Source organism: Pteropus vampyrus, unplaced genomic scaffold (assembly GCF_000151845.1).
Source record: "Pteropus vampyrus isolate Shadow unplaced genomic scaffold, Pvam_2.0 Scaffold1000003413, whole genome shotgun sequence".
Taxonomy (NCBI): domain Eukaryota; kingdom Metazoa; phylum Chordata; class Mammalia; order Chiroptera; family Pteropodidae; genus Pteropus; species Pteropus vampyrus.
Genome location: NW_011917815.1, coordinates 17,814 through 43,500, shown reverse-complemented (window position 1 = coordinate 43,500; position 25,687 = coordinate 17,814). Strand labels below are relative to the sequence as shown.

At 35.8% G+C, this 25,687-nt stretch overlaps 1 protein-coding gene across 1 annotated transcript in view; it reads right to left on the bottom strand.

Moving 5' to 3' along the window:
• The window catches only part of LOC105311360 (ankyrin repeat domain-containing protein 26-like), a gene marked incomplete at its 5' end in the record, with an annotated part of 46,672 nt that overhangs the window by 4,142 nt on the left and 16,843 nt on the right, over positions 1–25,687 (bottom strand). Inside the window, 16 exons of the mRNA XM_023527060.1 lie at positions 2,827–3,803; positions 5,268–5,408; positions 5,939–6,128; positions 12,284–12,497; positions 14,136–14,208; positions 14,305–14,333; positions 15,423–15,680; positions 16,747–16,819; positions 16,914–16,942; positions 18,871–18,943; positions 19,039–19,067; positions 20,192–20,449; positions 21,501–21,573; positions 21,669–21,697; positions 23,582–23,654; positions 23,750–23,778. Of these exons, the coding sequence (XP_023382828.1) occupies positions 2,827–3,803; positions 5,268–5,408; positions 5,939–6,128; positions 12,284–12,497; positions 14,136–14,208; positions 14,305–14,333; positions 15,423–15,680; positions 16,747–16,819; positions 16,914–16,942; positions 18,871–18,943; positions 19,039–19,067; positions 20,192–20,449; positions 21,501–21,573; positions 21,669–21,697; positions 23,582–23,654; positions 23,750–23,778 (2,548 nt within the window). The remainder of the gene's footprint in view (positions 1–2,826; positions 3,804–5,267; positions 5,409–5,938; positions 6,129–12,283; positions 12,498–14,135; positions 14,209–14,304; positions 14,334–15,422; positions 15,681–16,746; positions 16,820–16,913; positions 16,943–18,870; positions 18,944–19,038; positions 19,068–20,191; positions 20,450–21,500; positions 21,574–21,668; positions 21,698–23,581; positions 23,655–23,749; positions 23,779–25,687) is intronic.

Here is a 25,687-nt window from a genome sequence, read left to right as displayed (position 1 = left end):
GGGTGGGGTGGGGGGTATTAGGTAGAGATGAGTATAGTTTTTATGTGGGAGGAATTTAAACAATTGTGTCCAGTGGGTAGATTAAGCTGGTTTTTAATGTGTCCATATGTTCTGCCTGGCTCTGTATCTCAGGCTGCTCAACCTTGGAGCCCAGCCCCGTGTTGAGGGCAACCTCAGGCCACGATGAGCACGCAGGTTTTCCAGTGTGGGTGTTCCAGCTGTCTTCCCCAGACAAAGTTCCAACCAACCGTCAGCATCTACCACCAGACATGTTGGTGAGCAAACCCTCAAATGATTCCAGGCATCAGCCGGATAGCCGCCCCAACTGAAGATGATGGGAACAGAGACATGCTGTCCTGGCCACACTATTCCTGAGTGTCAATTTGTGAATAAAATATGTTATGTACTTAAGCCACTAAACTTTGGGAAGTTTGTTAGAAAACATCAGATAAAACATTTCTGGATTAAAAAAAGCGATCCTAAGAAACATAACTTATATACTAGAAATTATTGACATATGTTGTCTTATTGACCTTTGCTTTATTGTGCTTCGCAGATGCTGCCTTTCTTCACATGTGGAAGATTTGTAGCTGCCCTACATCAATCAAGCAAGTCTATCAGAGTCATTTTTCCAACATGCTCTGATGATGGTTAGCATTTTGGAGCAGTAAAGTGCTTTTTAATTAAGGTTTATACATTGGGTTTTTAGACACAATGTTATTACACACTTAATAGACTACGGTAGAGTGTACACATAACTCGTACATGCACTGGGCTGCAAAAAGTTCTTGTGACTCGCTTTATTGTGATCTACACTTTATTGTGGTGGTCTAGAACCAAGCCTGCCACCTCTCTGAGGTATGCCTGGAGTCTTCTGTAAAGTGGGGTCTAATAAATGTTAAAATCAATTGAATAATGACAAATAATGCTAATGAGAAGTAGATAACTAGAAGAAAGACATAAATGTTTTTCTCAGGTTCCCTTCACTTACAACTAGGCAGGCATGCAACTTGGAAATTGTCCCTCTATTTAGGGGGTAAGAAAGACTGGCAAGGAGACGTACGATTTGAAATATAAGAGTTGAAAAACGAAAAATCGTCAGTTTAATAATCCAAATAAGTCACTATGTAGTCCCATTATATTATGATGTTAATGTGGCTTTCGAATGAGATACTCTCATTCTCTGTAAGTATTCATTTCTAAGTTTCCATTTCCCCTTTTCTATTAAACACTTTTTAAATGAATTTTAAGTCTTTGTTATATAAATACATAACTGTTTCTTGACCCTTGTAGCTTTTCTGTCATCCTGATTCTCCGCTTCCATTGGACTCTGACATTCTGTAATGCACGGTCTCATCCACACATTCTTATTTTCACCGCATATTCTCTTCTATTACGTAAGAGTCTGACTCTCAATCCTGAAACTGCACTAAAAGTTTTTGAGGATCGTCTTTTTCTCTAGTCCTCATCCTGTTTTACTTCTCAGCAGCAAATGACAGCAACGACCACACACCTCCTAAGCCCCCACCCCGCTCCTCTAACCCCGTCATTTCTAAGCAACAGCAGCCCTGATGTTCACTCCTGGACTCTTTCTATTCCTCTTTACATTCTCTCAGAGTTCCTTACATCTCAATGCATCAAACCAGATTCCCTAAATTACATGTCCAGCCTTGACCCTCACACTGAGGTCATCTGTTCTTTTCTTTCTTCCTTTTAATTCTTCACAGACAATATCCTCAACCCCAAAGTCATAGGCCTCTTGTACATTTTATGTTGATTCTTATTGCTGTTGCCTTGAGAGTAGTGTTATTTTCTGATATTGGAGGCCCCTGCCCCCTCGGGCTGTTGACCAGCATACTTCGCCCTGTTTTATTCGAAGAATGCAACATTTTCACAAGCATCAGATTGCCAATGACTTGCTTTGATATCGAATAATTTCCTATTTCAGATGGACCTGACCTGACCCATTTAACTCTTCTTCTGAAGTTTCTTTCACATGCACACCCAACTACGTTGTTTGAAAAATCAAGTGAGCTAGAGTTATATTTTCTTCTTATTCCAGATTCTTCACCTCAATATTATTTGGATCAAATAGCTTAACCCAGTAGTAAATATCCCGGGGATCTGAGACATGAGAACCTTATAGAGAGGATGGGGCTATTGATTGAACTGGTTGAAATCTGTCTCTTTATATTAAATGATTGCCTTTTAAAACTTTTTTGATACACAGGGAGGTCCTTATGGTGGCTAATAATTCCGTGTCAATCGTAACTCATTTCTATAGGAATTTACAGAAAATCCCTCCTTGATTTTGCATAAGCTTAATCAATTTTGAGCTTGCTTGCAAATTTTTAATTTTCGATACCTTAAGAAATTTCTGCATGAAACTCTAAGGTGACAACTCCTGACACTCATAGGTGCGGAAGACTCCTTAGCAACCTATTGTCATGACACTTGTATGAAAAGTATGCTAACACAAATGACTAATTTATAGGAAATTTAGAAAAACAATAATTTTCAAAGTTTCTTCATCAACAAGAAGGGCCATCAACACAATCTTGCATTTCCCCTAATAGGTATATCTGTGTAATGAAATCGCTTGGACCCAGCTACAGTGACAGAAAGAAGCTATTTGGTAGGTGCATCTACCTCATTGTTCCAACTTAGGGTTCACAATGCAACCTTCTCATCTGAAATCATAGGTAATGTCTCCTACAGAAGAGGGTAGGAATGACAGGGGGATCCTATTCTGCTTAAAAATACATTTATAGTCTGTATATTTTGAATATTCAACAAGATTCACCATTTAGCAAAATCAAATACTACTCTGAATTTTCTTTCAGGAAATTAGAAAAATATCTTACTTTCTGGATACTTACTTCTCTTTTTAATTTGTTGTTTCCAAGCCGATACCCTCTTTTATTTAAATGAATAAATTCATTGATTATCTCCCTATTTCTCTCATCCAGCATATGGCCTTGTTTTTCATGTTTGGCCTGAAGTGTTTTTATTGTATCCTGTAATTGTTCTTGCATATTAATGACTGCCTTTTCTTGATCGTCAGCTTTGCAGTGAGCATCATCCACTTGCTGCTGAAGCAACACATTTTCATTTTGTAGTTGAGATAATCTCTCCTCTGAGGATTCCAGCTTTTCAGTGTGTTTAATCGCTTTACCTTGTTCGTGCAGATACTTGTGTTCAATTTCCTTCTTTTGACACTGTGTTTGGCTTAGTTCCATTTGTACACGTTCTAAAACCAAAGACTTTTCTCTGAGAGCATCTCTTGTCTGATCGAGCTCAATTTCCAGGCTATTGAATTTACTTCCAACTTTAAAGAGTTGTTGAGAAAGAATTTCATTTTGGTCTTTCAGAGTAGACATATCAAAATCCATTCTGTCCCGTAAACAAAACCATTCATATTTTGTTCTCTGGAAAGCAAGTTCTAGGTCTCTTTTGGACATCTGACCTTGCTCATGATCATGTAGAGCAGTAGCCAGTCTAGAACAGTAGGATTCGACTTCTGTTTCCAGTCTTTCTTTGTTTTGAGTTTCATTTTTCAGTTTAGACTTTAGCATTGTATTCTCAGCTCTCAGAACATTAAGCTGTTCACCATGCAGTTTTATGGTCTTTTGAAGATGGTCATTCTTGTTTTGTACATTTATAATTTCCTCCAAATATTTTTTTTCCACTTCGTGCTTCTGGATTTTTAGCATATCTATTTCCAGTCTGAGCATGGCAATTTCATCCCGCATAATGATGTTTTCGTGCCACAGACCTTTTCCTTTTCCATGACTCTCCGAAGCCTAAGGAAAACAAAGGAGACGTGTAGCTAGCACTCAGGGAAATAGATATCATGGCATCCCCAGAAATAAAAGAAGAACCTCTATGTTTATATGATGAAAAGTCTTCCATAAGTGGATATCCCACTGGAAAATGTACGAAGTCGGATTCAAAGCTCCCACTTTATACAAGCTAAAATTCTAAAAGTTCAAAACATTCATATAAGACAGAAGCCATGAAAGTGAAAAAGAAATCATAAGAGAATTTTTAAGCGTCTCAGAATTGGAAAGGCAGCAAACCCAGAAGGCATAAAATCAAGGATTCTTAAATCTGACTATACTTAACAATGGAGATCATGGTCTGAATGTACACCTGTGAGCTTATGAACTCTGTATTCAGACAGAGTCTATTTTCTAAAATTATTTTTTCCAAGAATATTCCATAGATCTTGCACTTTTCTAGTATTTTCAGTCAGTTATAAAAATCACATCTATTAACCACTGGGAAATCTAGGCATTGCACTAAGCACTTCTGTATACATCAAAGAACTCATTTAGTTGGCGCAATCTGGAATAGAGAGGATAAGCCAGTTCAGGATTTCTCTCGGGTCTTCTGACTCTGCAAGTAGTGCTCTTGCACCAAACCACAGCTGCTTCTCTAGTGCAAAAATATAAATACAAAAGAAACTTATATTTAAAAAAAAAAAACTCATGGTCAATAAGGTAAAATTTATAGAGCTCCTCTTAGACAATCATGAGATTATTTGCTGCTGCAATAACTTTAATTTTCTCTTCATAATGTTTAAAGTAGTAATAAATGTGAAACAGGGGGAAATACACCGACTTCTTTTTTACGAGGAATAAAATAGTTGTCAATATATTAGCATTAAATATATATTATGGCATACTGTTTTCAAAAGCTCATTGGACTGAAATAGGATACTACTTAAAAGCAAATTGTTATTTTCTCAAAAGTAGGAGAATGACATTTAAAATATGATCTCTGAACTGGCTATGCTTTTTCTCCTTATTATCGGTGCAAGTGAAAGCTAGCCTCTCTATTCAAAGAGCCGGGGGATGAAATCCCTGCCAAAACCTGGGACATCTGTTGTTAGCACCAATAGTTTTGAGATTCTGGAAAGCTCATCAACTCCTATGGAAAACAGTAAAACTCTACTCTTTGGATGAGGCCAGTGTGATTGTCATTACTCAACTGCTGGAGACAAATAAATTTGAATTAAGAATAATATTGTATCCAGTGGATCAACACTATCGCCCCTTTAAAGAAATAAATAAATACGCAGGCACACACATATATAGGCACACACACATACACAGACACACACACACATGTGTATTATATATATCACACACATATATATGCTTTTAAAATCCTCTGTATTTCTCATATGCATAGTGTTGGTTTTTTAAATATATACATACATGCAAATACACAAACATGCATTTGAAAATGACTAAACAAAATACCTCAGAGTTCATTTTCTTAAGAGCTATTCCTGTCTCCTTTTGTTTGCAAGGGCGATTGGTCAGGACTCCATCTTGTGATTGCATTCTGGCATTCTCTTCTGGAGAAAGTTGCCCCTGAGTGGTGTTTTGCTCTTCTACAACCTAGAGATACATGTCATTAGGTTTTTGGTCTCACACAGTTAAAAAAAAGGTCAGAGCTCGAAAGCGGATTCTTATAAAACGTTTAAAAAAATGGTCTTTTTAAGCACGAGGATCTTTATCCTCTATGAAAACCTCAAATTTGAATATAAATGACAGCTAGATTTGTCATACAGCAAAAATACAGGCAGCTATAGCATTGTGAAATAAAATTTCTTTACAAAAGATTTGACTAGTTTCATCATAGTCTCAAGGCAATTTAGTCTTTATGTTATCATACAAAAAGCCCAAATTAACATTTATGTTATTGATTAAGCTCAATTTACCTTCCATTTCTTCACTTAGAAAACACATACAGAGCATCTATTGAGTGCCAACACTTGAAATAAGTTAATCATTTTTGTTGTAAATGTCACCATTTACATTTTAAATGGGATAACCTTTCGGTTTGTTTTAAACCTAAGTAATAGACATTAAATTAATGGGATATTATAAATATTGATAAAATACTCTTAGAAATATAAAATTTTTACCAGCGATGAATTTATCTGATTGGAATTCTTTCTGACAGTCTTCGATTCCATGTCTAATGTTCCTAGAGTGATTTCAAGTTGTTTTGGTTCAACTTCTTTACGATATTGTTCTTCTTTGGTTCTTAACTGCTCTCTTTTATATAACATCTCAGTATCTCTTCTTTTCTCCTTTTCTTTTTCTAAGGCAAATCTGTAGTTAAATAAACTTATCTTAAAATTCATTTGGTTAGAAAATTAAAAGTTTATATTATGATCTAGTTCTACACATGTTGGATCATTACCCTGATTAAATTCCTAAGATCTCATGTTTTTTTCCTTTTTGGGGACCATGTTTTTATTTCTGACTTCCATCTCTTTCAAAAGATTATATATAAGCAACCGAAGTGTCCTACAACAGACGATTGGATAAAGAAGCTGTGGTACAGGTATACAATGGAATATTACTCAGCCATAAGAAGAGATGAAATACCGCCATTTGTGACAACATGGATGGACCTCGAGATAATCATGCTAAGCGAAATAAGCCAGACAGAAAAAGTTGAAAACCACATGATATCACTTACATATGGGCTATAAACCTGAAAGGAACAAACAAACAGGACAAACAAACAGAGACTCATGGTCATGGACAATAGACTAGTGGTTACCAGAGGGTTGGGGGGATGGAAGAGGGAGGTAGACAGGGGAAGAGGGGTCAAATACGTGGTGACAGAAAGAAATCTAAGTACGGGAGGTGAAAACACAATGGAATATATAAATACCTTACTGTTAAATTGTACACCTGAAACTTACTAGATTTTAACTGATGTCACCATAACAAAAATTAATTAAAAAAATTTAAAAATAAAAAAATAAAAAAGGAAAAAGAGCAGTTAGAAAAAAATGAAAAAATCTGAATAAAGTAGGCACTTTAGTTAATAATAATACACCAGTATTGGCTCACAATCTGTGACAACTCTACCATACTGATGTAAGATGTTAATAGGGGAAACAACGTGATGTGTATGGGAATCCTCTGTACTATCTTTGAGAGTTGTCTGTAAATCTAAATTCATCCTAAAATAGAAATTTTATATAAAAACATAGGACGAGGACAGTTCAGAAGAAAGTGTGACCATCTGCCTGGTGAGGGATAAAAAACAAGTTTATATATATGCATATATGTATTATATGTACACACACACACACACATATATATAAGTATATATATAAAATCTGAAAGGTAGCATTGAAAAAACATTCAGCTACTTATTAACTTTTAGTCAATAGTAACTCTGGTAAATGTGGTAGAAAGAAATTTCGAAATTATTCAGTAAAGGTAGTGTGGAAAATTATCTTATTTTTCCCCATACTCATAATCACTTTTCTATTAGGATGGATAATTCAGTTACGCATTAAAAAGAGAAGTCCTTGTTGATTAACAAGTTATAAATTCACTAGAAATGAAATTTCCACTTGACAAAATATGATCGGTACCTCTAAAAAGGATTTACAGTGTAAGACAGCATCTGCAGATGTCTTTTACACAACACGTCTGCTGACTACTGTAGTCCAAGACTAGGCTGGGGAGTCTAATAACTGTCATTCTACACTTTGTAATACATTCAATTTATCTTGTTGATTTTTATCTATTTTCTAAATCACTTTAAAATCCCTTTCGCAACAAGACAGGATTCATATCAATTAAGGTCACAGGAAAGAATAATATGTGCTTTCAGTATAGAGCTTTGAATTAATTTTAGCTGCGTATAAGAAAATTCTGAATAAAATAATCAGTCATTAATTTCCATTGCACTTTTCATTCCATGCGTATCTTAAGATGAGAATGGCATAAATTTCCTTAGGAAATATTTTTCTGTCTTGAGAAAAGTGGCCATTTCAGACTCTCTTGGTGGGAACATAAGTGAATTGGAACTTTCCCGGGAACATTTTGGAAATATGGATTAAAGACCTTTGTTTCAAAGTACTTATACTTCAACCAAAAACATACTCTATTAAAGAATTTATTCAAAGTACATAACCTAAAATGTTGAAATGAATTTATATAAAAGATATTCTTTGTAGCATTATTTATAATACAGAAAAATAACAAAATTCAATTGGATGAATAAATGATGAGGTGTCCATATGGTGGACTCTATATGACCATTTAAATGATGGTTTGAAAGAATATCCATGAACTTATTACTAGAAGTATACACTGTTAAGAACTCTCTATATTACTCTCAAGAATGTTAAACTCCACAATCCTAAAGAAGTTTTCTTCCCTATCAAATCCTAGAAGGCGTGTTAGCAATTACAAAATTTCTCCTGTATGTCTTTAGTATAAAAGTTACTATTCATGTTCTGGTCAAAATGGCAGAGTACGTAAATGCTGTGCTTGCCTCCTCTCACGACAACATCAAAATCACAACCGAACTACAGAACAACTGTCATTAAGAATCATCGGAAGCTTAGTTGAACAAAAGCCCTACTATTAAGAATATACAGCAGAAGCCATATTGAGGGTGGTAGAAGGGCTCGTGACTCAGCGGATTAATCCAACATCCACATGCGGCAGTACAAAAGTAATAGGGATATCTTAGCTCCCCCTTGAGAAGTGAGGGGTCCCAGCCCCACACCAGTGCCAAGAAGAGAAGTTCTCACTAATTCTGGCTGTGAAAACCAGTGAAGATTGTGCCTGAGAGATGCAGGGCTGCTGGAGTCCCAGGTGTTCCTCTTGGAGGGCCCAAGCATGGACTTACTCGCTGACAGACTCACTCACTCTGAGCCCCAGAAGCATTGGGGCAGCAGCTTGAAAGGTGTCAGGGACATAGAGGGAGGAAATGGATTGTCTGGCTTTAGGGCAAAGGCTGAAGGGGCAGTTTTCCTCAGACAAAAGTGCTGGCAGAAGCTGTAGTTCCTATCTTAAGTCCTCCCCTCTCCTGCCTGCACACACAGTGGCTACCATATCCGAGTCTCCATCGACCTGGCAAACACTGTTTGTACTGCCATGGTGATTCTCTGAGGCCCTAACCCACCCACATTCTAGGCCTACCCACGTCGCTTCCAGGGGCTTTTCCATACAAATGATCTGTCTTGACTAATGCTCCAGATTTTCCAAAAATGTCTCAAAGCTTTACAATGCCAAACAAGCAGGATCTGCCTTGGCACTCCCCATAATTCATGTTAAGCAGCCCCAAGCATAGCACTTGTGGCAGCTGGCCTCTATACGTGTCTTAGTCTCTCCCAGGCACCTCTGACCCAAGCACAGTGGCAACCATCTGCAGACCACCTTATAGCTCATATCAAGTGGTCTTAGGCAGGGCACAGGCAACAGCTAATCTTGGTCTGCCACAGAGCACCTCGCAAGAGGCCCCAGAATTCATATGCCTAGTGGCCAGCTTCAGACCATACTTGAGTACTCTCCAACCACCCCCACAAAAAGACACACCCAAAGGGGACACTTGGCAGGTGCCAGAACCCTACTAAAGTGAATCCTGCTCCATAGGGTCAGCCACTGCACAATAGAACCTCTACCATAGTCATGACCAGGCCTTACCATCTATCAGCTTAAGGGTCAATTCTTCCCATTACCTACAAATAGCAACCAAGGCTCAACAACAACACAAAGGCACACTCAACCCATACAAAGAACATACCTGGAGTACCTAGCTTAGGTTGCCATGGAGATTGCACCACTGGTCCCTACTACATAAAGCTGTACTACTAAGACTGGGAGACACAGAAGCTCTCCCTGATATATAGAATCAAACACAGGGAGGCAGAAACAAAATGGAGAGACAAAGAAATCTGTCCCAAACGAATGAATCGAACAAAGTTCCAGGAAAAAACTAAATAAAATGCAAACAAGCCATCCACCAGAGGCAGAGCTCCAAAAACTGATTGGAAGGATGCTCTGTGAACTTAGGGAAAGAGGAAAAGAACTCGGTGAGAACTCTAACAAAGAGATAGAAAATATAAACAACAACCATTCAGAAATGAAGAATACAGTAAATTAAATGAAAACTACCTGAGGAGAAATCAACAGTAGATTCGATAAAGCAGAGGATTGAATTAGATTTTTGAAAGACAAAGGTGCAGAAAACACCCAGTCAGAACAGCAAATAGAAAAAATAATTTTTAAAAAAGGATGCTTTGAGAGGCCTCTGGGACAACATCAAGCGTACCACATGCACATCACAGGGGGGCCAGAACAAGAAGAGAGAGAGCAAGGAATTAATAACCTATTTGAAGAGATAATGATGGAACAATTCTCTAACCTGGTGAAAGAACAGACATCCAAGGCCAGGAAGAACACACAGTCCCAAACAAGATGATCCCGAGAGGCCCGCACCTAGACATATCAGAAGTAAAATGCCAGAGGTTAAAGATAAAGAGAGAAACTTCAAAGCAGCAGGAGAAAAATCAGTCAGTTACCTACAAGGGAGCTCCCATAAGAACGTCAGCTGATCTCTCAACAGAAACTTTACAGGCCAGGAGGGATTTGCAAGAAATATTCAAAGTGATGAAAAGCAAGGACTTACATCCAAGATTACTCTACTTGGCAAAGCTATCATTTAGAATTAAAGGACAGATAGAGCTTCCCAGACAAGAAAAAGCTAAAGGAGTTCATCATCTCCAAAACAGTATTGCACGAAATGTTAGAGAAACTTTTTAAAAAGAAGAAAAAAGAAAGAAGATGTAAAATATGAATACTAAAATCACAATAACTACATATCTATCAATGATTGCTTTAAATGTAAATGGATAAAATGCTCCAATCAAAAGATTTTGGAAGGGTGAATGGATAAGAAAATAAAGCCCTTACATATGCTACCTACAAGAGTAGGTAGACCGAAACACACACACACAGACTGAAAGAAAAGGGATGGGAAAAGATATTTCATGAAAATGGAAATTTAGCAACACTTATGTCAGACTAAATAGACTTTTAAAAAAGGCTATAACAAGTTATAAAGAAGGACCCAGTAATCTCACTTTTGGGTATTTATTTGAAGAAACCCAGAACACTACTTGAAGGGACACGTGCTTCAATATGTACATCGCAGGATTATTTAAAATAGCCGAATGCGGAGGTAACCTTGGGGTCACCAATGGCTGAATGGATAAAGAATAGGTAGTACATATATAAAATGGAATATTGCTCCACCATAAAAAAATACTGAGATCTTGCCATCTGCAATAACACGGAGGGACAAGAGAGTACTGTGCAGAGTGGAATAAGTCAGAGAACAAAAAGTGTCGTTTGATTTGATTTAAATGTAAAATCAACAGAACGAGATAAATGAATGAATTCATAGACACAGAGAGCTTTCTGATGGTTGCTAGATGGGAGGTGACGAGTGAATTGGGAGAGGGATTAAGAGATACATATTGGTAGTTACAAATCATCATGGGGATGGTAAAGTATAGCATGGAAAATACAGTCAGTAGTATTGTAATAACTGTGCACAGTGTCAGATGGGTACTGGATTTATCGGAGTCATAACTTCAAAACTTATATAAACATCTAATCACTGTGTTGTACACCTGAAATTAACATAATGTATTTCTAGAAAAGATGTTCAACTTCACTAGCTATTAGGGAAATGCAAATCAAAACCAAAATGAGATACCGTCTCATACTTATAAGAATGGCTATTATCAATAAGACAATAATAAGTGTTGGAAAGCTTGTGGGGGAGAAAGGAATCGTCATACGCTGCTGGTAGAAATGTGAATTGGTACAGCCACCATGAGAAACAGTATGGAAGTTTCTCAAAATATTGAGAATAGAATTATTATCTGACCCAGGGATCCTTCCTCGGGGTATCAACCCCAAAATTTGAAAAAATTTCTCTGTGATATATATGCACCTCAGTGTTCATTGGAGTGTCCATAAAAAAATGAAATACTGCCATTTGTGACAACGTGGATGTACTTTGAGGCAATCATGCTAAGCAAAATAAGTGAGACAGTAAATGTCTAGAACCATATGATTTCAGTCATATGTGACATATGAAACTGGAAGCAACAAACAAACAAGATAAACAAACAAAAACTCATTGACACAGACATAGTGGTTACCAGAGAAAACAGTGGGTGAGGAAGAGGTAGATGAGGGTAAATAAAGTCAAATACGTGGTGCCAGAAGGAGATTAATTTTAAGTGGTGAGCACACAATGTCATATACAGCTGATGTATTTTTGAATTGTACACTTGAAACCTATGTAATTTTATGAACCAATGTCACCTCAATAAATTTAAAAAATAATATTTTATGTCAACTGTAACTGAAAAATACAAAAGTATCTTTAAAAAGTAAATATTCAAATATTTCTTTGAAACCAAGATGTTCAATACCTCAAATTGCAGAGTTCTCCATCCCGTTCCACTTTTTGTTGCTCTAACTGTGATTTTATTTCTTTTACTTCTGATAGCTTCTTTTGCAGTCCAATCACCATATTTTCCAATTTTTTAATTTTCTCTATATGGGGATCACATGGATTTTTTCTAAGTCCTATTAATCTTTCATATGACGTAAGTACATCCTGGGTTTTCAATAAGCTAATGGATTCTGCATCAGAAGGAAAACAAAATTAGAAATAAAATGTTTGAGTCCTTCTTGTGCATAAAGGACAGTGCATTTCCACACTCATTCATACGTTGAACGAGTATATACTGAGTTCATACAACATGGAAGACATTACACTAAGCTCTGCAGAGAAAACAGATATGACCTCTGGCTCTTGTTTAGCTTAAAGTCTAATAGAGGAGAATGACAAATAAAATGATAATTACAAATTCAGGTAGATGCTATAAGAGAACAGAGTTCATGATCACACAACGGAACTTGATCTAGATGGGGTCCAGGCAAGATATCCCTGAGGAAGAGTTGGCCACACTGAGAAACACAGGATGAGCGGAAAGAAATCAGACAAAGGAGGAAGAAGAGCATTCTAGTCTGTCCACAGCACGTGTCAAAGTTCCACTGCAATCTGCTTCTAGCAAGAAGGCGTAAGAAGTACTGATTTACCTTCCTACATGAAACAAGCAAAAATAAAACAGACAAAATCGATTAAAAATTCTTTTCATGGCAACGAACTTCAGGCAATGGACAATGATTCCGGGCACAAATGAAGTTAGCCAAAGGAATGTCTCAGGTCACTACCTTGAAAGAAATGCCAGGGCACGACACTGGGGGAAGGAACTGAGAACAGCCCACCAGAGTCTTGGACTTAGTGATGAACCTGAGGGGCAGGTGAAACCAAGGCGAGTAGAGATCACAGGTCAGAACACTGGAGAGGTGAGAGCGGAACAGAAAAAGAACCTTGGAGATCTGCAGAGGGGATTCGACTGAGTAGGAACCGTGTGTGCATGTAAGGACCTACATGAGACCAGGTGTGTGTGTGTGTGAGGGAGAGGGGGGCAGGGAACATCTGAAAAGAGTAAAGGAAACAGAGTCTGGTGCTCACACTGCACCAGGAATAGTGTTTGTTCCCAGTAGCCAGGCTGAAGAAAGTCATAACTCACAGGACAATGAACAGAGGAGTCAGAAAGAACTTCCTCAGTCATGGGAGGAATCAGCCCTCAGCCAAGCACTGCTCTGGATTCACCTGGCAAATCATAAAAGCAAGGCCAGGAAGGATCCAACTGTTTACAAGGAATTTAAACATGTCCCACAACAAAACTCAGAAAAGGTAAGTACATGCATGAAAGCTGTATATTAATAACAAAATAGCACTTATAGCAGTGCAAATTATACAGTCAGAGATGAAAAATACACTGGTGAAAATAAACACATAATATAAGAATAAATGTGTAGAAAGATATTTAAAATATCAATAAAAAAACCATTTATAGACATTGTGGAAAAAGTAAAGAGGAACATACTAGTCAGAGCATCTGCTGGGCTTAGTTCATCAGCATAACACACTAAGATGTTATACAGTTAAAGCACAATGGACATGACAGCACCTGAAGCTTACTCCAGGTAGAGCTCAAATTCAAATAAGCACTTTAAAACAATAAAAAAAAAACTTTTAACTCAAACATTGCCACCAAAAAAGACATCTACCATTGTTTATGTCAAATCATTCAGTTAAACTGGCAAAAAATATTTAAAAAGGGAAGAAATTACAAATAAGTAGGCAATGGGCATGTCAAATATTTTTGCATATTCCTTTCCAGTGTGAAATTTGTTTTACGAATTTACCTGATCGGGATGTTTGTGTAGCCTTCATTTCTACTGCTTTCCTAGGCACAGGATCTTTCACTTTAACAGTAGGCTGAATGGGTTTCGAAAGAACAGAATTAAAAAAATAACATACATTTCATGCAAGTTGTACTTAACAATTCGAGATCATAAATATAAAGGCTATTACCTTCAAGTGAGGATATTTTCCAAGAGAATCTAAAAATGCAAAAGGACATATACTCAGTTACATGTGAACATGAAAGCAACTGTACATTCCCATGTGGACACAGCTAGTATAGAGCTGAATCCCCATGTTTGGCTTTGGAAATGACTGTGCTAGGTTTTCATGTTTTTTGGGTGGTGGCGGAGGGAGTTGTAGAAAAGCAACAACACAGGAATATGAATCTACTATAAATGCTGATGAAAAAACAGGAATTGAGTTCCCACAAAACGTACAGTTCAGCTTTTAAATGTAATGTTATGTTTCCAATGACTAAAATTGAACTAGATAAGTACGCATATACCATTGACAACAGCCTGCTTGATGGGTGAAAAGTGATCTTTCATCTGAGGAATAAATTATGACCCTGACAGGATCAATGGCTAAAAACACAAAATGCAATACCCAGAAAATATATTATGGAATTGTACTCCTGAAACCTATATAATTTTATTAACCGATGTCACCTCAGTAAATCTAATTCAATAAATTAAAAAATAAGACTACTTTATCAGAAATAAATCTGAAGAAAGAAATGTGAAAAATAAAAGTTTACGGACTATGTGGACACAGTTGAGAGGAAAGGACTGTGAGGCAAATTCTCTATGATTCTTGTTACTGCTGGAAAAGCCAATTCTAAAATCCATAGAGCTAGAGAAAATACGACAACTATGTTAATATTCGGTTTCAAAAGGTGTTTTTGCACTGAAACTTGTGAGTTCAGAGCTGTGAAAATAAAGCTAAGAAACCACATTTTGCTTCAAGTGGCAATTGTTAGATCTCTACCTAGCTTTCCCATCTAGTGCTAAACTTCTAAATAGAACCATGTACCCACTCCCAAGTGTATGCTAAATACTAATCTAAACAAAATTACTTTTTCCTAATTCTCCTTTTTTAGGTCTGTGTTATTTTGGTTATGGGAAGAACAGCAAAGTTTTGCTTAAAGTCATTCTGTTTGCTTGTAGGCTGCATAAACAGAAGAACCCAAAGTGGATTTTGCCACAAAATGATTTCTGAAAACTCAGAAGCATGGTGAAGCCGCCCAGAGGTGGTCTAGGGTTGAACTCTTTTTGGTGCTTTATTACCTTCTTTGCTCTCTCTGTTTTCTGGTAGTGGTGATTCACGCAGGTCATGGAACTTATGATCCCCTCCGGGAAACACAACTCCAATATTAGTCTTGTCTTTATCTAGGAAGTTCATGTGTCCAAAGCCTGTGGATGCTGACTGCTTTGGGGTCATCGAATGTGACACAAATAGACATTTATCGTCAACTTTCAAATCCCCGGATCTTTGAGAGGTTTCATGACTGAGGGGCAAACTAGCAGAATCCAAATCTAAAGAATCTGAAAATAAAGTTTTCACCGATTAGAATGTTAATCATAGACCAATCTGACTAACTTGTAAAAATTCTATCATCAGAGAAGCAGTCTCTAGTCCTCCTGCCCCCCCAAATGGACTCTTTCGCAGTCCATTTTATATCGTTTCCAATACTTGCCATTCACGTACATAAGTGTAATTAACTATTGTCACTCAGCAATTTCTAGTATGTAGTTTGTTTTCCATAAGAACTCGGCTTTTTCATATTTCAGAGTCTTAATGGTATGACATTTTTTATTATCAAAATCTATGTTAGTTAATGATACCTTCACTCTCGCTCTAGTATAAGTGTATTAGCAGTGTTTTCCATAAAAGTGAGATGTGGAAACATCATAGCCGAATGATTAATGGGTGATTCCTCTAATGGCTAATGGAATGTATGATTGTGTGTGCTTTTATTTAAATATTTTTCATTTTGAATTTCAAATATTGTACATATCGATAGATACAATCTACTTATGAAAAATTTTAACAATTCAAAAATAAATAGGTACAAACCACTTATAAAAATTTTTAACAATTTGAAAAACTATTATAAATAAAAGACCTTCAAGTCAAAAAGGTCAGCATCACTTTCTTAAAAGGTTCTATCTACCAAATATTATGATTAATTTCTTCCCTCATTTTTAATAATCACAAACAGCATTAACACCCCTCCCCCCACAGACACACACACAGACACACACTCATGCACACGGACAGAGTCTGCTAATCAGAGCATCTGGTGGGCTTAGCACATCAGTGTAACACACTAAGATGTTACACAGTTAAAGACAATGGACATGACAGCAACTGAAGCTTTACTCCAGGTAGAGCTCAAATAAGCACTTTAAAACGATAAAAAAAAAAAACACCTTTTTTTCTCAAACATTGATACCAAAAATGACATCTGCCACTGTTTATGTCAAGTCCTTCAGTTAAACTGGCAAAAATATATTTTAAAAGGGAAGAAATTACAAATAAGAAGGCAATGGGCATATCAAATATTTTTGTGTATTCCCTTCCAGGGTTAAATTTGTTTTACAAGTTTACCTGATCTGGATGTTTGTGTAGCCTTCGTTCCTACCACTTTCTTTGGCACAGGATCTTTCACTTTAATGGCAGGCTGAATGGGTGTTAAAGAACAGGATTAAAAAATAATGTACATTTCATGCAAGTTGTACTTAATAATTCAAGATAATAAATATAAAAGTTATTACCTTCGAGTGAGGATATTTTCCGAGAGAATCTAAAAATGCAAAGGGACATATACTCTGTTATATGTGATTATGAAAGCCAGCTGTACATTCACACACAGAATAGAGCTGAATCCCCATGTTTGGCTTTGGAAATGACTATATTAGGTGTTTATGTGTTTTTTGGGGTGTGGTAGAGGGTGGGTTGGGACAGCAACAAGACAGAAACAAGACTCTTCTATAAATACTAAAGAAAAACCAGGAATATAGCTTTCACAAAATGTGTGGCTGAGCTTTCAGGAGTAAGGTGATTTTCCAATGACTCTAACTGAACTAGATGCTGTGCATCTTCCAATGTCAACACGCCGATTGACGGGCGAGATGTGATCTTTCATCAGAGGAACAAATCATGACCCTGACAGCATCTATGTGAAACCTGATGACAAAACGCAACAGCCCATCTTTAATGTAACACGTCTGAATCATTAATACCATTATGCCACAAGTATTCATCATGTTCATCAATTTGTCCGATACTTAACAAGTACACAGTTATCAAGAGAGTTAGTTCATGTGAACACATAGGTCATGTTTCACCTGAGACAGTGTTATAAATGACAGCTTGGATATATACTTGTAGAATAAGAGTTAGTAGAAATATTCTTGATTCCATACCACTGTGGGCTACTTATATGCCTACGTTTTTTGGATCCTCAGTTTTAGCCATAGTAAAGTTTTGTGATCCACTCATGCAAAAAGGTACATAAAACACATCCAAAAAATAATGTATAATAAATTTTCAATATAAAAATATGGTTATTAAAAAGAGAAAAGTTAATTTAATTGCCATGGTAATATGAGATATTGAAAATCTTTTATGACTCAAAATCAGTGTAATAGTTACTGAAAATAAATTTTTTGCACCCGGGGAGTGAAATCTATGATTTCTTTTGTTTTCAAAATTAGTTAGGCTTGGTATATTATGCTAGTCTTTAAAACTTTTTATGAATGAGCTATCTTTTCAAAACATTAGTTAACTTAAAAAGAGCCAATGCTACCATATTCAAAATAATCTCTTTCGAATAACAAAAACAAATGTAACACATCTTTCATGCCTGAGAATCATAAAAAGGATCAATGAGTGGCTACAGGTTACCCCAATTCATACACTGCTTTCTACTTCCAGTTTCTCTGGATAGCAATATCATCTGTTTCACTGCAAATATACTAAAGCCATCTAAAGTGACATCTCTCAAAATTCCTCAGTAACTCCGAAATTAACCAGCCAACGTCTTTCTTTCCTTCCTCCTGTTCACTATCTCTCTTTTCTTCAAAAACTTTTCAAGACCTGTGGTCATGATACTTCACCTTTTCCCATTCATTATTCTTGAGAATTGTCCCTACCACGTTTTTTTTCCTTCTCTTTTTAGTAGTAGTATATTACACCTATCTTTTCTATTACTATATCTCTGCTTCCTGTTGACTATAAACATAATCAGAAATAAATATAAAGTAATGCTGTTCTTTGATTTTTTTTTTTTATATCTTGAAATAGTCGACAGCTCTTCTATCAAATAGTCGACAGCTCTTCTATCATTCTCTGAAGACCATCGATATTGGAAAAATGATTAAGCTCTAGAAATTTCTAATTTGTACAGGAATTCCAAATATTTAGAGAATGAAAGAAAGGAAGGAAGGAAGGAAGGAAGGAAGGAAGGAAGGAAGGATGGAAGGAAGGAAGGAAGGAAGGAAGGAAGGAAGGAACATCAGAGTTAAACGGTACATTTAAAAGAATTGTTTCTTATTTTTCTAAATGAAATTTTGCTCCAATGTGGATTCTGAAAATGACATTTATATTATTTATGTGAAATCCTTCAATTAAATGGGAAAAAATGAAAGAAATTAAAATAAGAAGACAATGAACATGTAAAAGATTTTTGTGTACTCCTTTCTATTATTAAGTATGTTTTACAAAATTTACCTGATTTGGATGACTGTGTAGCCTTCGAGTCTCCAGCTTTCTTATGCACAGGATCTTTCAGGTCAATGGTAGGCTGAATGGATTTTGAAATAACATGATTAAAAAATAACATACATTTCATATAATCTATACTTAATTATTCAAGATGAAATGTATGAAAGTTATTACCTTCAAGTGGGGATATTTTGCAAGAGGATCTAAAAATGCAAAGAGAAATAGACTCCATTATATGTAAATATGAAAGACAACTGTACCTTCACACAAGCTACTGTACATTCACACAAACATGAATCCTCATGTTTGGCTTTGGAAATGACTATAGTAGGTTTTCATATTTTGGGGGGTGGTTGTGGAGGAAGTCTTAGTAAAGTAAAAACACAGGAATATGAATCCACTATAAATACTAATGAAAATCAAGGAATATGGGTTTAACAAAATGTGAACATCGGCTTTCAAAAGTAACATCGTGTTTCCAATGACTATAATTGAACTAGATAAGTGCACATATACCAGTGGCAACAGGCTGTTTGATGGGTGAAAAGTGATTTTTCTTCTGAGGACTAAATTATGACCTTGGCAGGATCAATGGCTAAAAACACAAAATGCAATACCCAGAACATATATTATGGAATTGTACTCCTGAAATCTATATAATTTTATTAACCAGTGTCGCCTCAATAATCTAATTTAATAAATTAAAAAATAAGACTACTTTATCAGAAATAAATCTGAAGAAAAAAATTTGAAAAATAAATTTAGTAAAAGTTTACAAACTATGTGGACACGGTTGAGAAGAAAGGACTATGTGGCAAATTCTCCATGATTCTTGTTACTGCAGGAAAAGCCAGTTCTAAAATCCATAAAGCCAGAAAAGTGTATCAACTATTTTAATATTTGGTTTCAAAAGGTGCTTTTGCACTTATACTGAATAGAGTGGTAACTCAAACTTGCAAATTAAGAGCTGTGAAAATATAGCCAAGAAACCACGTATTGCTTCAGGTGGCTATTTTTAGATGTGTACCTAGTTTTCGCATCTAGTGCCAAGCTTCTAAGAAGACTCCTTCTTCCCCCTTCCAAGAGTATGCTATACTAATTGAAATAAAATTATTCTTTTTCTTAATTCTCCTTTTTTAGGTCTGTGTTATTTTGGTTATGGGAAGAACAGCAAAGTTTTGCTTAAAGTCATTCTGTTTGCTTGTAGGCTGCATAAACAGAAGAACCCAAAGTGGATTTTGCCACAAAATGATTTCTGAAAACTCAGAAGCATGGTGAAGCCGCCCAGAGGTGGTCTAGGGTTGAACTCTTTTTGGTGCTTTATTACCTTCTTTGTTCTCTCCGTTTTCTGGTAGTTGTGATTCACGCAAGTCATGGAGCTCATGATCCTCTATTAGAAACACAGCTCCAATATTCATCTTTTTTTTATCTTCTATGGTGGTGTGTCCAATGTCTATGACTGCTGACTGATTTGGGGTGATCGAATGTGACACAAGTGGATATTTATCGTCAATTTTCAAGTCCCTGGATTTTTCACAGGTCCTATGTTTGAGGGATGATCTAGCAGAATCTAGATCTGAAGAATCTGAAAATAAAGTTTTCATTGATTAGAATGTTAATCCTAAGACCAATTTGACTAACTTGTAAAAATTCTGTCTTCAGAGAAGCAGTTTCTAGTCCTCCTGTCCCCTACCCCAAATGTTTTGTGTCCAATACTTGCCATTCACATACATAAGTTTAATTAACTTGTCACTCAGCAATTTTTATTATGTAGTCTGTTTTCCAAAAGAGCTTGGCTTATTCATATTTCAGAGTAGGCAGGGTTTGAAAATTTTTGTTATTATCGAAATTTATGGCTAACCATTTATTCTAAGTTAAAGTGTGCATGACAAACATATGTTGAAAAAAACTTAGTTAATGATACCTTCACTCTCGTCCTACTATAAATGTATAGCAGCGTTTTCCATAGATGTGGTATGTGGAAACATCATAGCTCAAATGATTAATGGGTGATTCCTCTAATGGCTAATGGAATGTATGCTTCTATGTTCTTTTATTTAAATATTTTTCATTTTTAATTTCAAGTATTCTACATCTCATAGATTCTATCCGGTTATGAAAACTTTTAACGATTCGAAAAATTACAAAAACCATTAAAAGACCTTCAAGTCAAAAAGGTCAGCATTGCTTTCTTAAAAGATTGTATCTACCAAATATTATGATTAATTTCTTCCCTCATTTTTAATAATCACAAACAGCGTAAACACCCCCCCTCCACACAGACACACACAGACGCACACTCAAGCACACGGACAGAGTCTGCGAATCAGAGCATCTAGTGGGCTTAGCTCATCAGTGTAACACACTAAGATGTTATACAGTTAAAGCACAATGGACATGACAGAAACTGAAGCTTTACTCTAGGTAGAGCACTTTCAAAATGTAAAAACAACTTTTTTCTCAAACATGACACCAAAAATGACATCTGCCATTGTTTATGTCAAGTCCGTCAGTTAAACTGGCAAGCAATTTTTAAAAACTTAATAAAAGGAAGAAATTAGAAATAAGAAGGCAATGGGTATGTCAAAAATGTTTGTGTATTCCCTTCCAGTGTTAAATTTGTTTTACAAATTTACCTGATCTGGATGTTTGTGTAGCCTTCATTTCCACTGCTTTCCTGGGCACAGGATCTTTCACTTTAATTGTAGACTGCATGAGCGTTGAAAGAACAAGATTAAAAAATAATGTACATTTCATGCAAGTTGTACTTAATAATTCAAGATAATAAATATAAAAGTTATTACCTTCGAGTGAGGGGAGTTTTCAAAAGAATCTAAAAATGCAAAGGGACATATACTCAGTTACGTATGACTACGAAAGCCAGCTGTATATTCACACACAGAATAGAGCTGAATCCTCATGTTTGTCTTTGGAAATGTCTATATTAGGTGTTCATGTTTTTTTGGGGGGGGCGCGGATGATGGAGGGAGGGACAGAAACAAGACAGAAAGAAGCATCTGCTATAAATACTAAAGAAAAACCAGGAATATAGATTTCACAAAACGTGCAGATAAGCTTTCAAGAGTAAGATTATTTTTCCAATGACTCTAACTGAACTAGATACTGTGCATCTTCCAATGTCAATACACCGACTGACGAGGGAGATGTGCTCTTTCATCAGAGGAACAAACCCTGACAGGCTCTATGTGAAACCTGATGACTAATGCAATAGCCCACCTTAAAATGCAATATGTCAGAATCATTTATACCATTATGCTACAAGTGTTCATTATGATCTTCAATTTGTCAGGTAATTTAGCAAGTACACATTGTGATGAGAGTTTAGTTGCGTGCATAAGTCATGTAACACCTGAGACAACGTTATAAATTGGCCAGCTTGGTTATACACTTGTAAAATAATAATAAGGAGAAATATGTGCTTTTTTCATGCCAGTAGGGGCTACTAGTACGTCTACATTTCTTGTATCTTCTTAAACTATCTTGATCTACTTTTGAAAAACTCATTTTTCCACACCGATGGGTGACTGGTATGAGTATATTTCTTGTATCCTTTAGTTTGGCCATCTCAAACTTTCATGATTAACTCATGCAAAAAGGTACATAAAACACATCCAAGAAATAATGCATAACAAGCTTTCAATATTGAAATAGGGTTATTAAGATGAGAAATTCATTGAATTGTCACAGAAATATTATATATTGAAAACCTTTTATATTTCAAATTCAGCATAATATTTATTGAAAATAATTTTTGCATTTAGGGAATAAATGCTATAATTTCTTTTGTTTCCAATATCGGTTGGGTTTGGTATATCATGCTAGTCTTAAATAACCTAGGAACCACCTATCTTATTCAAAATTCAGCTAGCATAACTCAAAACAGCTAATGTTTCCATATTCATGGAAATAACCTTTTGAATAAAAAAACAAATATAACACATATCTCTGATGCATGATATTCATGGGGAGCATGAATGTGTGTCTATAGTCTACCCTAATTTTTACACTTCTTCCAGTGTTCTCTGGAGCAGCAGTGATCTCGTCTGTGTCAGTGCAAATATTCTAAAGCCATCCAAAGTGAAGTCTCTCAAATTTTTTCAACTCCAAAGTTACCTAGCTAACACCTTTCTTTCCCCTTCCTTTCTTTCACTATACCCCTTCTTCTTCAAAAGGAATTTCTTGACCTGTTGTCTCCATATTTCTCTCTTTTCTATTCTTTTTGTGGACTGTTGCTACCAATTTTTTTCCTCTCTCTCTTTAGCAGTAGTATCTTCCATCTATCATTTTTACTACTTTATCTCTTTGCTTCCCTTTGGCTATAAACGTGACCAGAAATAACAACAAAATAATGCTGTTCCTTGAAATATCCCACGTCTCTTTTTCCTATTTTCTCTGACGAGAAGTAGACACCCAGTCTTTGGAGAGGATGGTCTGAGGACCAGCGACATTAGAGAAATATTATGGTCAAATAATTAAGCTCTACAAATCCTTAATCAGTACATGGTACCAAACTGGAAAATTTAGGGTATCAGAACCGAGGAGAAACATCAGAAACATCAGAAAATGTAAAAGGTATATTTTTAAATTTTCTGTTTCTTATTCTTATAATTAACTTTTTTTCCATCACAGATACCAAATATGACAGCTACATTATTTATGTCTAATCCTTCGATTAAATTTGTAATACAAAATATACCTGATCTGGATGTTGGTATGTTCTTCATTCCCACTGCTTCCTTTGAAACAGGATCTTTCCCTTTAATGGTAGGCTGAATGAGTTTTGAGAGAAGATGATGAAAAAATAATGTATATTTTATTTAATCTGTACTTAATAATTTAAGATAAGAAATATAAAAGATATTACCTTCAAGAGAGCATATTTTTCAAGAGAACCTAAAAAAGCAAAGGGACACATACTCAATGATATGTCAAGATGAAAGTCTACTATACATTCCTGCAGAGTTAGTACGGAGCTGAATAATCATGTTTGGGTTTGCAAATGACTATAGTAGCTGTTCATGTTTTTTGAGGGGTGGAGAAGAGAGTTTTGGGACTGCAACAAGACAGGAATGTAAATACACTGTAAATGCTGAAGAAGAAAGAGGAATATGGGTTTAACCAAACGTTCAGTTGAGCTTTACAGTGTAAAGTTATTTTATTAATGACTATAACTTAACTACTTAAATGTGCATATACCAATGTCGACATGCTGACAAATGGATGAAAATTGTCTTTAATCAGAGTAACAAAGCATGACCTTGACAGGATCAGTGTGAAAGCCAGTGAGAGAAGGCTACAGCGTATCTTGAATGCAATAGAGCAGAATTCTTTATACCATTTTGATACAAGTATTTATCATGATCTTCGTTTGGTCTTGTAATTAAGCATGTACGCAATTGTGATGACAGTTCAAATGAACACACAATTCATTTATTAACAGAGAACTGTTGTGAACTGATCAGCTTGGATATACACTTTTAGGATAATAGTTAATAAAAATATTCATAACGATGTCGACTACTGGAATGCTTCCACTTCTTGTGTCCTCTAGTTTATAAAGGTTTGTGGTCTATTCATGCTGGAAGGTACATATAACATATCTGGGAAATAATGTATAATACTCTTTTACTCTTAAAATATGGTAATTAAAAAGGAAACATGTACGTGCATTGCCACAGAAATATTAGATAATAAAAATCACGAATGTTTTAAATCAGTGTAATATTTACTTAAAATAAACAATTTTAGCACTTATGGAATCAATTATTTAATATCAGTTTTTTGCCCAACATTATTTGGGCTTGGTATATCATACTAGTTTTTCAGAAATTTTATGAACGAACAATCTTATTGAAAAATAGCGACCTTGAAAAGATAGTCAATGCTTCTATCTTCAAATTAATCTCCTTTGAATGGCAAATACCAATGTAACATATATCTTTGATGCCTGATAATCATGAGGAAGAGAAATGAAATTTCTCTGCTTTTAGTGTTCTGTGGAGCAGCAAAAATCTCATCTTCCATTTCGGTGCAAAAATATAAAGCCATCTTAAGTGAGGTCTCCCAAATAACTTCCTTGATTTCAAAATTACCTAGCTAACACCTTTCTTTCCTCCCTCCTTCCATTCACTCTCTGCCTTCCTCTTCAAAAGTACTTTCTACACCTTCGATCTTGATACTTTTATTTTCACCATTCTTTTTGTGGATTATCCTCAACACATTTTCCCCCACCTTTCTGTTTAGCGGTAGGATCTTCCATCTCTCATTTCTATTGCTTCATCTCCTTGCTTCTCTTAACTATGAACATGCTCAAAAATAAAAACAAAATAATGCTCTTCCTTGATTTGTTTTGAATATTTTGAACTATCCAATGGCTCTTCTTGCATATTCTCTGCACATAAGTCAACACCCTATCTACTCAGAGCTCGATCTGAGGACCACCACTGGCATCACCTGAGAGCTTGGGAGAAATGCAGAATACCAGACCTGCTGCTTTTATTTCTTCAAAATTGAAACTGAATTAGAAATCGAAAACTTTCTGATGAACTTTTATATCAGCTTATAGCTTCTCCGATCTCCCCTAACTGACTCTGCTCTCTCCTGCTTTCTAGTGCTTTTATTTTGGACTACATAACACTATCCTATGACGTAGCCACATTTTACATGACATTCAAATATAAACATTCACAACTGCCCACCTGTGCTCATGTGCATCCATGGTAGATAAAACAGAGCTCTACATGATCAGATACCTCAGCTTGTAATCCCTTCTCTACAGTGAGGAAAAGAGTAAAAGTGTGGA